This window comes from Selaginella moellendorffii, unplaced genomic scaffold (genome assembly GCF_000143415.4).
Source record: "Selaginella moellendorffii unplaced genomic scaffold, v1.0 SELMOscaffold_105, whole genome shotgun sequence".
Taxonomy (NCBI): Eukaryota; Viridiplantae; Streptophyta; class Lycopodiopsida; order Selaginellales; family Selaginellaceae; genus Selaginella; species Selaginella moellendorffii.
In genome coordinates this window covers 420327-434627 of record NW_003314366.1, presented here as the reverse complement: position 1 = coordinate 434627, position 14301 = coordinate 420327, and the positions used below count along the sequence as shown (strand labels likewise).

At 48.2% G+C, this 14301-nt stretch overlaps 3 protein-coding genes across 4 annotated transcripts; 1 reads left to right on the top strand and 2 right to left on the bottom strand.

The window, feature by feature from the left end:
- Positions 1-254: 254 nt before the first annotated feature.
- LOC112342313 (ethylene-responsive transcription factor ABI4-like) lies at positions 255-1834 on the top strand. The gene is made up of 2 exons (XM_024663946.1): positions 255-714; positions 784-1834. The coding sequence occupies exons 1-2, from the start codon at positions 366-368 to the stop codon at positions 1653-1655; spliced, it is 1221 nt and encodes a 406-aa protein (XP_024519714.1). The 5' UTR covers positions 255-365; the 3' UTR covers positions 1656-1834.
- LOC9647662 lies at positions 1676-8419 on the bottom strand. The gene is made up of 16 exons (XM_024663945.1): positions 8053-8419; positions 7910-7987; positions 7728-7847; positions 7611-7642; positions 7349-7560; positions 5283-7288; positions 4769-5233; positions 4224-4709; positions 4010-4165; positions 3803-3954; positions 3556-3748; positions 3156-3499; positions 2923-3103; positions 2643-2854; positions 1906-2584; positions 1676-1850 (listed from the first exon to the last, which is right to left on the bottom strand). Exons 1-16 carry the CDS (start codon positions 8053-8055, stop codon positions 1719-1721), a joined length of 5451 nt encoding a protein of 1816 aa, XP_024519713.1. The 5' UTR covers positions 8056-8419; the 3' UTR covers positions 1676-1718.
- A 1887-nt stretch (positions 8420-10306) lies between these two features.
- Positions 10307-12255, bottom strand: LOC9648000 (equilibrative nucleotide transporter 3). Of its 2 annotated transcripts, XM_024663961.1 has the most exons (10): positions 12171-12255; positions 12017-12118; positions 11810-11965; positions 11617-11760; positions 11466-11571; positions 11247-11413; positions 11024-11181; positions 10876-10974; positions 10716-10822; positions 10307-10659 (listed from the first exon to the last, which is right to left on the bottom strand). In XM_024663961.1, the coding sequence occupies exons 1-10, from the start codon at positions 12189-12191 to the stop codon at positions 10562-10564; spliced, it is 1158 nt and encodes a 385-aa protein (XP_024519729.1). In that variant the 5' UTR covers positions 12192-12255; the 3' UTR covers positions 10307-10561. The 2 variants fall into 2 exon arrangements, with proteins under 2 accessions (XP_024519729.1, XP_002990188.2); XM_002990142.2 differs by having other exon boundaries at positions 10716-10974.
- Between the last annotated feature and the right edge of the window lie 2046 nt (positions 12256-14301).

The window sequence follows — 14301 nt, the reverse complement described above, 5'->3', positions numbered from 1 at the left end:
AAGAAACTAGAAGGAAGACCACCCTTTAATTCAGAGACCTTAGACTCACCCGTGATTCTTCCCAGAATATCCCACCGCAGGATACCACGCACGCGGTACCACACGCTCCTATCCAACAAACGTGCACATTATCGAATGCGCACGTGAAGATTTGGCCTTGCCAGGTAGCCAGGTGGCACGGATGACGTCCCCGCGCTGACACGTGTCGCAACGTGGAGGGCATCCGTACGATCCAACGCGCAACGATTGGGGACATAAGAACCAGTGGGGGAGGCTTCGAAGGAGTGAGAAGAAACACCAATCCCCAAAGAACAGGGTCAAGACAAAGAAGAACCACTCCACTCCAGGAAATTTCCCCTCGATCCATGATCTTCTCTCCGGCGCGCTACAATTCGTGCTGCCTGGGATCGATGGAGGACAAGGAATGGAGCTCGCAGAGCAGTGGATTCGATGCGTTCTTCGATGAGGAGCTAATGCAGGGGATGTTCTACGATGTGGCTGGAACAGAGCAGGCGATCATGGTGGATGCGCTCGCCCACGCCGGGCATGATCAACAAGAGCAGCAGCAAAATCACGAGCCTAGTGTCCTTCCCGCGCTCGCTCAGGAGGATTTGAGCTGGGCCGCGCAGTCCAATTGGCGATCCAAGCGGGCCAAGAGCCACGATTCCTCTTCCAGCTCCGACTCGGATCAAACCAACAAGGCGCCCATCTCTGGTATGATCTCTTCTCCCTTGGGAATTCTCGACTAGCAGACGATCTTACATTCTATCATTCGCCTCGCAGAGACGAGCTCTGCTAGAGCGCTCAAACCCAAGAAGCCCAGCGATGGATCCACCAGGCGCCATCGCCGGACCAAGTTTCGTGGGGTGAGGCAGCGTCCCTGGGGGAAATGGGCTGCCGAGATTCGCGATCCAGTGAAGCAGGCCAGAGTGTGGCTGGGGACCTACGACAGCGCCGAGGACGCCGCGCGAGCCTACGACGAGGCCGCCATTCGATTCCGGGGCATTCGCGCCAAGCTCAACTTCCCGGACGATCCCAGGAACGCCTACGAGATGTTTCCCTACCAGCCCAAGCGATCGGACGCTGCGATCGCGCAGGCATCCAGCGGCAGCGCTAGCGCTTCCATGCTACCGCCCCAAACAGAGCATAAGCAGCTAATGTCAAAAATGCCCACACAGGGGATTTGCATCGCGCCCACGGATTCCACCAAGGTTTCGGCCCAGCAGCAGCAATTCCCACTCTCGATCGACGCCGCGCGGTGCATCAACAAGCTCTCGGATCTTCTCTTCAGCGACTTGAGCTCGCCAGTGGCCATGGTGGCCCCAGAAGCGCATCAAATCAATCAGCCACTCCCGGAGAGGAGGAGCTTCCCATCTCCCCCGCCGCTGGTGGTCAATCGCGCGTCAATGCCATCGTCCTCGTCGTTTTGGGTCGATCAACTGCTGGAATCTCCGCAAGTGGCGTCGTCGTCGTCCTTGTCGATCATGGAGGCATCAGTTGTATCATCATCCACAGCACTGGAGCAACTCATCTCGCAGCCAATGTGGAGCCCAACTGCGATGGTGGCGCCCATCTTCACGCCGCAAATCGCCGAGGCCTCCTCCAATTCCCCCACGGCCACGCTCTGGCCTTCTTTCACCTTTTCTTCCTGTTGACAATCAAAACCACGAGACCATTGAGTCCATTGTTCCCAGGAGTGATCTTGAGCTATAGTCACTTTAAACCATGGTTTCTTGCTCCATCTCGACAGCCTGCTCGGCACACTTTGCTATGGAGCACGCCAGCTTTTCCGGCGATGGTACGTGAGAGGCCGCGGTAGCCGCGGCAGTAGGCCATTTCTTGAGCCTCGTCTGGAAGAACAAACCCTCGAGAGTGAGCGAAAAAGCTGGCAGAACTTTGGTTTACCTTGGCTTGCTCCTCGCAGTACTTGACAACGTCGGCTATGCTCGCTGCTCGGCCGTGAACCAGCGCAAAAGCCCATAGCAGCAGCTTCCTTGGAGTGCTGAGGTCGAGAGGATCAAACCCCGGGATCGCTTGGATGCCTGCCGCTGGCTCGGTGGACGCTGCTCCCAGGGGTGATGCCATGAAGAGGTTTATACCGCTCGGGAATGGCCCCGACGTGACTTCCCGGTAGAACACGAAGGTGGCACGGAGGTAGCTGTGAGCTTTCTCGGCGTTGTCCGGAGAGACTTGGACGATCGGCACGGCTTTGATGCGGGAGATGTAGGCTGCGGAGGCCGGAGGAGCAGCGCTTTCTTCCGCTCTGGCTGCTGCTGGAGATGGAGAGACTTGGGAGATCTTGCTCGTGGTGTCGGCGTCGTAGGGGCTGAAGAGGAGCACGTCGTATTGCAAGTCGACGATGAGCTGCGGGGTGTGGTCCGGCAACCTCTCGAGCGGGGTGACGGACGCGAGGGCCGAGCAGAGAGCCCGGCACCAGGCGACGGTGGCGTGCCGGCAAATCTGTGAGAAGTGAGGATTGCTTAGCTTTTGATGCTTGAAACGCTTCCGTATCCTCTCGTTCACGAGCTCCAGTGCGTCCACGCGACAGTCGTTCTCCAGGTAATGGAGGTAGCGATGGATGTAGCTGAAGGAAAAGAGCTTAGATCTTTGGAAAAAAAAAACAAACAATGGATCTTTCTTACCAGTAGACAGCCACTTCTTGTCCCTCTGACTCGGACGTCTCCGCCCACCATATCCCGTGATCCATGAAGAGATTAAACATTCTTTCGAGAAGGCCTTGCAAGGAACTAAAGGACGAAGACGAAGAGCTTTCGGCCTGAGTGATGGTTGCGCCCAAAGCATGCACGTAGGATGAAAGCGCTGCGCTTGCTATATCTTCGAGGCAAATGGAGAACTGAAAGAACCGAGACCAAGACATCGGAAGATCACGTAAAACGCGAATTTTTTTCTCTACTCTCTTACCCTCTTGTCTATGCGGAGTGTGGAATATGCACGCTCCAATGTGACATAATCTCCAGCCTTCTCGCAGAGAACGAAGTAGAGTAACAGGTACTTGCGAACGCATGTGATAAACTTTCGGGAGCTTTCTGGGAGCCCGAGCTCCAAAGTCTTCTTGGCATAAGTGTGGCCGGTTGCCTTGCGCCTGCAAAAACAAAGACCTGTGAAATGGTTGTTTTCCTTGCAACAAAACTTACTTGTTCTTCTTGATAACGCCGTCGAGTTCCCACATATTTATCGTGAAGAGCGATCGACTCGATCGGAAACAAAAGGCGAGCTCTTCCTTGGCTCTCTCCCAGTCCTGTTCTTCCGCTCGGCAGTAGAGTCCTTGGGCAATGCAGAAACGAGCCTTGTGAAAGTGCTTTAATTCTCCATCAGTGCACGCCTGCATGGCGGAAATACAGTCCTTGAAAAGAGCTCTCCATGCCGTCGCTATGTCACTCTGATAAGCTTCCTCGTTGCCAACTTGCTCGTCTGGTTGCTTGAGCTTACTGTTGACGAGCTCTTCTGTAGAACTTGAATAACAAAACTTGGCCACAGTCTGGGGAAGGAAATCATAAAAACTTCTATAGTCTCGCTACATGGAAAACAAAGTACCTCGATGATTTGCATGTCGTGATAACGCCCTTTGCAAAGCAGCTTCAGCCGTGAGCGATGCAGACGGTATAAAGAGTCAACAGCTGAAGGATTCAGCTCAATGGCCCTCTTGTACAAGCTAAAGGATTCTTCGCTGGGCTTTTCGAGTTTCTCAGAGAGCTTGCCAAGATAAAGCAAATGCGTCCAATCCGGTCTGCATACCACAAGCTCAAAAACGAGATCTAGAGAGATATAAAGAAGGAAATACCTCAGTGAATATGCTATCTCGCAGTGCTTGATCGCATTTAGGCACCTCGAAGTCCAAAGAGCGTCTTTCTTTTGAACGTGAGAGCGTTGATCATACGAAGGAACTGTATTCTGAAGAGTCTCGTAATAGACCAACGCCAGAAGCTCGTGAATCTGGAACTACATCATCAAGCATCACAGCAAATTTGGACTTGAAACAAGTACTCACCTCGTGCTTTGCTTGAGGAGCTAGTGCCAAACTCATCAAAAGGCAGCGTCGACTTCGTCTCCGGCTAGTTTCCACTCTGGACGTTAGCCTCGCGTTCTTTCGCCACTCGAGAACATTTACATTCTTGCTACCGTCGTTAAGCAGGAGATCAACTTCCTACAACCAAAAAGATCACACAGAGATCAGATCATCAGTCTTAAACAAAGAAGAATACCTCGTCGTAAATGCCTGCGAGTTTGTGCCAGCTCTCGAACCGCAGCATGTTGTAAAGAAGATCGTATTTGAAGAGGCTCGAGACATGCTCAAAAAACTCCTCCCCTTCCTTCGTGAACACGAAACCAGGCGATCTATCGGTCGGCGACGTCTCCTCCACCTGACTTAGCAGGAAATAGAGATTCTGGTACACCTCCACGTAAGACTGGGTGTTTGCTTCAGCCTCTTCACTCTTTGGTTCCTCTGTAGGAGTGGAATAGATTACCACGGCAGTAGCGGGATTCTCCTCTTGCTTGGGAAAAGCAAAGCTGACAAGCTCGTCGACGTTGGTTCTGTTGATCACCATCTCCGAGAACTTGTCCTCGTCAAAAGACAAGTCGTCCATAAAGGCGTCCACGGCATTTCCCACCAGGATGTTTGAAGGTGGCTGAGGAAACTGCTTACGAACGGCTTGCAAAACCTTTCGCAGCTTTCCCAGGCCGGTTTTCTGCAGGTGGAATCGAATCCATCAGTCGAGCACAAGAGTAGAAACAGCCAAAGACTTACCGAGCACGCTTTAGCGTAGGGAAGAACATACTGAAGCACGGCGGCACATTGCTCTTTCGACTGAAAGTCGCCACCACTCGGTGTCTTGTGGAAGGCCAGATCGCTGGAAGCTCCTGACTCGAGGTCCGACTTGAGGTTGAGACCATACAAGCAGAAGAAGCACTGATCCAGCGCCTTGTCCAGGCCGCCAGCCTTCCTTCTTTCGAGGTCCTCGCTCTCGCAAATCTTCTTCTCGGATAAATCAGTGAGTGACTCGGACCTTCTCACGGAGCCACTCGTCGCTGTGCTTTCTTGTGTACGTGCGTTCTCGCTCTCAGCATCCCGCTGCTTCAGCATCACCTCCAGCGACAAGAGATGCTTGATAGCCATCTTTAGAAACGAGCCTTCTCCTTCGTCACACGAAGCTCCGGCCGCGCAAACTCCCCGATCAGCCAGTATGTCATGCACTGTTACAAGAAGACCCACCTAGAGGAAGGATCGTGAGTGATATGAATGTAAGAAAAAATGTGTGTACCTGTTGCTCCACGGGCAATGCTGGATGAAGCTGCTGAACCCTGCAAAATGCAATGGCCGCGTCCACGAAGAAGCTCGTCTCCAGGTTCTCGCTGAGACTCGAGTTGGAGTGCTTTCTGCAGGAGAATCCCGATCCAAAATGGATCAGAACCGCCAGGAGAGCATTCTGGAGACGTCCCAGTGGTAAGTCGACATGTCTAGAGGAGTCCGCCTTCTTGAGAGCAGCGGCACACCGTGAAAGCAGCCTGACTTCCTCGGCGATTTTCTTGCTCCAAGTTCTAAGCTCCTTGGCCCTGTCGTCGTCCATCTCACCGCTTGCAGCGCTCCCTGGCGAGAGCGACAGATCGTCGTCGGGTTTGACGAAAACTCCAGCACAGTGACAGAAGATCTCCAGCCTTTTGAGGTGGCACTTCAGCTGGATCACAAAGTTGGCGGGCTTCACTCGTTGACACGCAGATATAAGCATGCCGAGCGCCTTGAACTCCTGCGATTGCATAGCATCGGTGCACTTGCCGCTGAACGTTTTGGATGCTCTGTCTGAGAAGAGTGCCGGCTCAAGAACCTTAATGAGCTCCAAATACTTCTCTTCCTTGTCCAGCTTGGCCACCGTGTTTTTCAGCAAATCTCCAACTTCAAACTCGTATAGTTTCTGCTCGGCCATTTCCAACGATATCCTTTTGTCCATCTTGCAGTGAGGCAAAACTATCGCCGTGTAGCGCTCGCGTTGTGCTTGGAGCAAGCAAAGGCACTTTCGAAACTCGCTGAATCCTTTCTTTGGATTACCAGCGAGCATGCAGTAACGCCCGTAGACCCAATGAAACCGAGCCCAGAAAATCCACCCGGCATCCCTTTCGATGCTGCTGCTTCGTAGAGCATTATTTTCCTGGTCCCAATCAACTTCCAGAGCCGACCACTCGATAACCCGGCATATGTTGTAGTTGCAGTGGTCGAGGAGCTTGCCTGGCTCGGCAGAAGAAGACGCAGCATCCAAGTATAACTCGGCCAGGAAGAGATTGCACCTAGAACTCCTGCCGTTCCCCCAGTGCCTGGTATACTTTTCCAGCTCGAGAAGAAGCTCGCTTTGCTCCTTCCAGTCTATACCACTGCTAGAAACGCGCTCGAGAATAGCGTGTCCAACGTGATATAGTCCACTGTTGTTCGCATAGTCTTGCATGAACTGCGTCACCTCTCTAGCTTCCACAGTGACGCAAGAGGCCGAGCCCTCGGGTGAAGACGACGAAGCAGAAGCCGCGTATGCCAAGGAGCCGTCTACTCGCTCGCAGTGCGTGATAACTGAAGCCTCAGGATCGACTTCGACCTCTAAACGCGAGCTGTCGATGATGAAAGGCTCGAGAAGTTGTGTCAAGCTCTTGGGACAATCGGCCACCGCCTCCTCACCTTTGATCCGGCTCCGTAGCCGAGTGCTTCGACGTTCGTGTGCATGGCTGTCTTCGACTTCTGAGAGCTTGCTCGGGCTTATCTTCTCGGCAAGAGAGACCGTGTCGCAGCCACTATTGTTGAGAAGAAGATCATCTGTCAGCTTGGCAGAAGTCTGGCCGCTGCTACCACCATCGGGACCTTGCACCGAGAAGAAAACGCGAGAATTGGCAAGATAGCAGCCGTTCTTCTCTTTGAGCTCTTCGCTCTTCAAAACCTTCCCATGCTGCCTATTTTGCAGTGACTCCAGAGTAGCCTTGACAAGGAGAAGCCAAGACGGCTCCTGTAGCGTTAACTGGACCGAGTACTGCTTCCTTTTTTTCCTCTTGGATGTGTCCGGGACAACGTCGAGCTTCCTCTTCCGTTGAAACGAAAGGTTGGTATGCGTCGGTTCCAAACCGTCCATCCCCGCAATGCCAGTGCCATGGTGCTTGCCTTCAATAACGCTCTTGATATGAAGCGCGCGAGGGTGCGAAGGATGGAACTTAAGCAGACGTTTCACGACTGAGATGCAGCCTGTCTCGTCTCCAATGGCGATCAAAACTTCGACAAGTTTCTCCATGCAACTCCCTGGTCGGAATAGAACTGCTGGTAAGATCTTCCACACGAAAGATATGAATATATTCTTACAGTGTCGTGGACTGCAATGAAGACCCTGCTCAAACGCTTTGCGTGCGATATTGAGCTTTCCAAGCGAGCAGGCGAGTGTTCCCAGACGATTCCAAAGGACGACATCCTTATCGTCGATCGCCACAGCTTGCAAGTAATAGTGAAGACCTTCAGCGGAAAACTCTGGCCCTTGCTTCACGTAAGTCTCGGCTAAGTTTCTGTAAGTTAAGAACCTGCACGAGAAAAGATGATCAAGGTCCAAGCTTTTTCTTTTTTCACTCACCTCAAGTGGAGCATTGCATCGGATTTTCCTCGCTAGATGGAGAAACACAGCGAAGAAACAATCATAAGGACTCAAAGAACAAATTTGGAAAGAAAAGCCTAAAGTGTTTGAAGTTACCTGTGACTTGATGGACAAAGGATCTTGGATGATCGCCTGGAAGAGACTCCGAGCATTTGCCAGGTCCCCGCTTTGCAGACTTGACAAAGCATCTTGGTAGAGCTTCGTGAGATGAGACTCCTATGTCACAAAAACTAAGTTTAAAACAACTAGCTACATTCTTTCTAACCTGAGATTCTAACCTGCGCTTCTTTTGTGGGGGCCAAAGGCTCCAATCGGCTTTTGGAATTCTCACTCTCGTTGATAGCTGAGATCGCGTACTGGCAAGGCGACCGCGTTAAAGAAGAAGAACAAGAAGAACAAGATGGAGGCTTGCTCGACTTACCATCACGGAGTCCTAGAAACCCTAACAAAATGAAGAGAGAATGAAGAAGGGGAAAGGCTCTTTTGTTCGCAGTCGCAGAGGGCCAAGGATGGATCAAAGGAGAGAATGCAAAGAAAAAGAATGCTATACTTTGTTTCAGGAGATGTGCCTTCCTGACATGGAAGTGAATAACTACAACATATGCCGAGAATGGGCAACCAAAAATATCGAGTTCCTGGAAAAATATTCTAGATAAGCTCCTGCAAGAACTGGGCAATCTTCTATCGAGCTTACAAACCACCATGTTTGATTGCTTACGACATTCCGAGAATAGAGCATGTTTCAATCGTTCAAAAGAAATAAATGGGACATTTTCGCGACCGAACATACATGCCAAGACACCCAAATGTTCTCTCCTTGCAAGTATATTCACGATGGATCTAGGGCTAAGGAGATCGTCAACCACACCCCATCACTTCTCTTGTAAAGTGATAGCCCTCGAGAAGACTGGAGATCTTTTCATGGAATGCAAAGCGCATAGACGCCGACATGCCTGATCGGTGGTCATTATTGAATCCCAAATAGTCGGCCGTGATTGATCCTTTATTTTCTTGTTGGGGATGCTCTTTAGAGGATTAGATCTTACTATGGCCAAAGTGGCAATTGCATCACTGGTGAAAGGTATTTTCCTGGCCAGAGATAGCAATGTGCAGCCAAAACCATGGTCATCATATCCATGGCAGCTAGCCCACAGCTATTCCCAGCCATGACCTCTCGGGCAGAATGATAGGAGAGCACATTTGTTTTTTTAAAGGCTTTGTTTTGATGGTTTTGCACAGTATCACATTCCTACTTGCAGCCAAGAATTTGGCTGGGCATTCTAGAAGATCTTGGTTTTTGTTTATTCTTCATTTTCTTTGCTTATAAGCTTTGTGTACCTTACTTTGATGATTTGGAAGATATGGAGGTGTCACAAGTGATGTGCTATAACTTTGACAATCCTAAACAGACTCCAAAGCCATGCAGCAAATTTTCTCACGATGGAAGGCATTGCAACCAACTTAACTCCTTAAAACTCTATAGAAATGAAAGCAAAAATTTTCATGCTGTTATCAATGGCAGTGCTTTAAGTGTGGAAAAACTAATCACCTAGCAAAAGTGTGCGTTGATAAACTAAAGTGAGGATGAGGAGGAGTTAGGCAAGAAGAAGGCATCAGACTTCAAGATACTTACAAGCCTTCCTTTGCATTGCTCTTCTGAACAATATGATTTTTCTCACCTTTGTGCATATCGGAGTTCTAACAAGGGCAAATCTTGAGTTTGCCTCATGGTGTATTGGTCATTCTAGCTTGCTGAGAATTATAAACTCTTTAATCTTTAGTTGTTTACAAGGTACCTATAAGTTCACGCTTTTTTAACACCCTTTTTATATTAAGCTTTCCCCAAACCCAAAAAATACTTAACTCTAAATATCCTAATAATCAGTTAGAAATATTTTTCTTCTTTATATTTAAACCTTAACTTTCTCTTCCTTGTTTACTTTCTTTTTACTCCAATTTTGATGCTCTCCATCTAAACTTATATATGAGGATGAGTCCAACACCCAAGACAAGTAGACGCAATCAGTGAAGAACCAACATTGGGCAAGTTTTGTGGAGTCATTAGAGCAGCCTATCTTGTCTCAGCTATTTTATTATATAATATTTATATAATTTTTTCTAGTATCAACTAATGATAGTTTTGAAGTATAGTTTTTGTCTTTTAACTTTTATAAGATATATAAACTATGTATAGAAAATGATACAGTATATATAAAAATACTTAATTATATGCAACTCAAGTTGGTCTGAGGCTCCTATGGTAATCAAACACTTTGGACCACCAAGACCCATGATAGCTCTACCAATGACACTAATAATAACATTCTGAGATCTTTCACGGTAGCTCTAAAACCAGGAACAAGAGTTCCATCAATTAGATCCTGAGCCAAGACCATTAGCACTACTTTCACTTCTACCAACACAACACTGTGAGAACTTGAGCCAGCTCTGGGAACAAGAGTTCCACTGGCAACACTAATGTTATAGTATTTTCATTAATATTTACATTAGCTGCCAATTTCTGGTGTGAATAAATTATTAAATTAAACTATCAACTCTATAAAATCTAATATAATAATATGGTGGTGTGAACACATTACCATTAAATTAGCTTGATAACACAAGCCATTGAAGAGGAAGTTCCCCATCCCATTTACACATGCTGTACATGTCCCTTGAATGCACCTAAATGCACCTGAAGAGCAACCCATATTATTGAAAATGACAAGGTGACACAACGTCATGCATAGGCATCTTGTTGAACAATTCCATTGTTTCTTCCATTCTGGGTGTTTGCAACAAGAATTATATTCGATGAGACTAAAGTCCTTCCAGTCATCATTCGAACAACTTCTTTGTGCACCATGTTTAGGAAACCACGAGAATGGGCCTCTAAATCTGCTTGTCATTCATGGTAGCGCTACCAGCCTTTACCGATAAGCCACAACCAATCCAGTGTCACTCCTACAGTGACGCCCGCAAGTATGAAGACCACCAAGATGTTGCCCAATGCATTTTGCTCCGGCTTCTGTACATAATATCAGAGGTCATAGAGAAAAATCGCACAAGCAAACACACACACACCTTGTAACCATTTGGCGCGGCGACGAGAACAGACGTGGTCAAATGCCCGTTGCTCAAGCCCAGAAGGATGCACAACATGACCATCCAGCCTTGATCGCCAAACTTGGCTGTCAAATAGAACGCAGGGAGGAATAAGTATCTGGCAATCACTGCTACCAACATTTGGGTTCTCGACTTGAGCTTGAGAGCTGGTACGAGGGGCAAATATCGTCCAGTGAGATCTCCAAAGTTGTACATGGCGATAAGAACCACCACATACCTAGGAAAAAAGAAAACTATATGAAAACCGCCAAGAAGCAACTGCTTACCAGGATCCTAAGCTGTGCTTCCCAGTATCCTCGGCCAGAAATCCTGGAAAGATTGACAACGTGAGCACAAAAATTGCAGCAGCATCAAATGCATAGTCCAAGTTCTGCGTAAGCAGCTGAAAATTGGACAGCCTAGTAGTTGGACATTCTTCTGCATCCTGCATGCAGCACCAGCCACCAATTGTAAGTTGTAAGTTGGATAATTATCTTTTAATCCGACTACCTTGTCTATGTGAATGCCTGCGGCTGCGAGATCAGCACCAACTGTGGTTGCACCCTCCAATGCAGCAGCTTTTCTATAGTTCTTGATGGTTTCCAGCTTTGGAAAAACTACGGCATACAGTAGTAGGCACAAGAGCTGGAAAGACGTAGAAAGGAAGAAGAAAACAACTGTAGAAACGATCACACTAGTTGATTTGCAGGACAAGCGTTGAAAACTTACGTGCTCCTTTACGAAGCCCGCCCTTGGTGCTGGCAAAGCATGCCTTCGTTACAAGCCTCAAACCAGAAGTGGCAGCACCAGAGGCACCAGCTCCAGCAGAAAATGACTGCATGAGATGCCGATTAGCATGAACAATATAAAGTCTCAGTACCTGAAGAAGATGAGGGTGCATGTAAGAAAGATCTCCAACAAGTCCACCTTGCACGAGGCCATCGCATAGACCGAATAACATGCATAAGACACAGAGACCTGTGTAAGGTGCGAGGCCTCCTCCGCCATGACTAGCCAAATCTATCTGCAAACTTCATTGTGAATTAGTCGATCAGCAGAAAGAATCTACTCACAATGGGAACCATCAAGGAAGAGACAAAATACAGTGAGAAGCCCAGGAGAACTCGGAAGCGGGTATCCACCCTGGCTTCGTGGTACGCTAGAACCGCTACAGTGAAGAAAGCAGAGGCTTGGTATATCAGTGTCAGGACTCGAGAGGGATGGTATGCCTGGAAAAAAACTTGTCAATTGGTATGCTGAAGAATGTTTTTCAGACTCACCGCAAACACAACCAAATAGTAGTCCATGACAGTAACCATGCTGTTCCAGGGGAACAAGAGGCCAAGCCCAAGAAGCATACAGATTACATAGCTCACAGCAGACTGTTTTCCCTGAAAAATCACGAGTTTGTCCATGTGAACTAATCCCCATTACCTGTTTCAGATGATCTTCCATGCCGCTGCTTCTAGCTCTGCTGAAATATCAAAATACGGATCGAAACAAGAGAGCCTTGTCATTTTGTTTGACTAGACTGTGACACGTTTCTGTCCATAAATCAGATGGGTTTCCGTCGCTGTCACTGCTGGTAGCTTCAGCACGTCTGTTTTCTAGATACAATTCTGCGTGGGGTTTTCAAAACCGCGAAATCAACAAACCCAAGGCATAAGTCGACTAGCCGCAATCAAGACGAGGTCTTGGGGTTAACCTTGTAGCATCTCCAATCAACAGATGGGAAAATCCGGTTGGTATTGCCATCCGTAAGGAGCACAACTACGCGGCAATTATAATCATCTTATGAAGCAAAATTTTTTACAAGGAGATTTCTGTTCAGCTTACCTGAGAAATCGGTGCGATGACCAATCTCCGTTGAGAAATGTGTCCTGCTGATCCTGCTTCTGGATTTTGCAGATAGGAAATCGAAACAGAATGGAGCAAGAGAAGACACTATAACTGCTGCTGATCATGGCTCAAAGAATCTTGGAGCTCAAAGCAGTGACCTCGGAGATTGGACGATGATTCGGTGTAAGCATTGTATCACCGGATTCATGCTGTTATAAATGTCGAGATTGAAACTGAATGAGCAGCTTGCGAAGGAAAAAACCTTATCTTTAGCATGCACTATCGTAACTTAATATCTTGTTCACTAGAATGCAATCCGTGGCTAGAAAGCTAGTTGCCAGGGCACTTCAGCCACTTAAGATGGAATCGCAAGCAGAGCAAACCACCAATTCCGTGCTGCACACACTACTTAAGATGAAATGAATGAAAAATTAACGAACCCAACGAACCCAGGTACGCAAACAGCATGTATACACTTACATTCATGGTAGAGACTTGAGGAGTAGGGATCACTCTCCATAAGTGATGCTTATCGACTCAGTTTTGTCAACACAGTGACAGCTCGTGCCCCCGCTCCTCATTGTTTCTCCACACGTGCTCTCGTCCTCCCAAAGTGTCATGTAGCATGACCATTCAAAGAAAACATCATCCCAAATTTTTGGGAAGTAGCTACTAGAACCCTTGTTATCAGTGTCGTCCAGAGCTATCATATTCTTGGCTATGGACTTTCAATCACTCATGGGATCATTTAACGGTCGTTTTCTAAAAAACAAGGGAAGCGTTTTAGCACAAGGAGGAGTGAGACGAAGCGGTGGCTGTGTAATGGCTTTTCTTGCAGCAGAAAAAAGAAAAAAAAGAGCCCTAGCTCGAGAAGATTGGCCTGCTGGAACCCGCTTTGTTCGCGCAGTCTTTCATGAACTGCGTCACCTCTCTAGCTTCCATAGTGGCGCAAGAGGCCGAGCTCTCGAAGATCCAGAAGCGCGTATGCTAACGATCGACTTCGACCTCTAAACGCGAGCTGTCGATGATGAAAGGCTCGAGAAATTGTTGGGCAATTGGCTCTTCGCCTTTGAGTGCTTCGCCGTTCGCATGGCTTGCTCGGGCTTACCTTCTCGGCAACAGAGACAGTGTTGGAGCCACCGCTGTTGAGAAGGTCAACTGTCAGCTTGATCTGCATTGAGCTTGATCTGCAGCAGGTATAGTGTCTTTTCTTGCTCCATTTGCAAAATCCAGAAAGAGGATCAGCAAGACACGTTTCTCAAATGGACATGGGTCATTGTTTACGATGGCCCAGACGGAGTGATCATGCACCACATTAGCAATGAATTCTTGAGGTCAGAATCCAAGCTCAATTCATATAACAACGTCGCTACCACAAGCACCTAGAATATTATTTCAAATGACAGTCCCTCCCAAGCATGGAGGAACACACTACTTGTGTACTTCTTTACCTCACGGCGAGAACTTTATAGCTTCTGGCCTGGTGCATGGCGTGTGCTCGAAACTGCAAACAAAAGCATCACTTCCCTCGTCCTATCAATGGCGCTTGCGCATCTGAATAAATCCTGCTCCGCCCAACATGCCACCCGGTCCTTAAGACTCTCTAGCACCTGGAGTGGATTTGAAAACCACATTGGACGGTGTGAACTTGGGTTTCTACGATGATCTCCGGATGATCTCGGCCAGCGAACTGCTAAACTTGGGCATTTGCATCTGCCGCTTGACG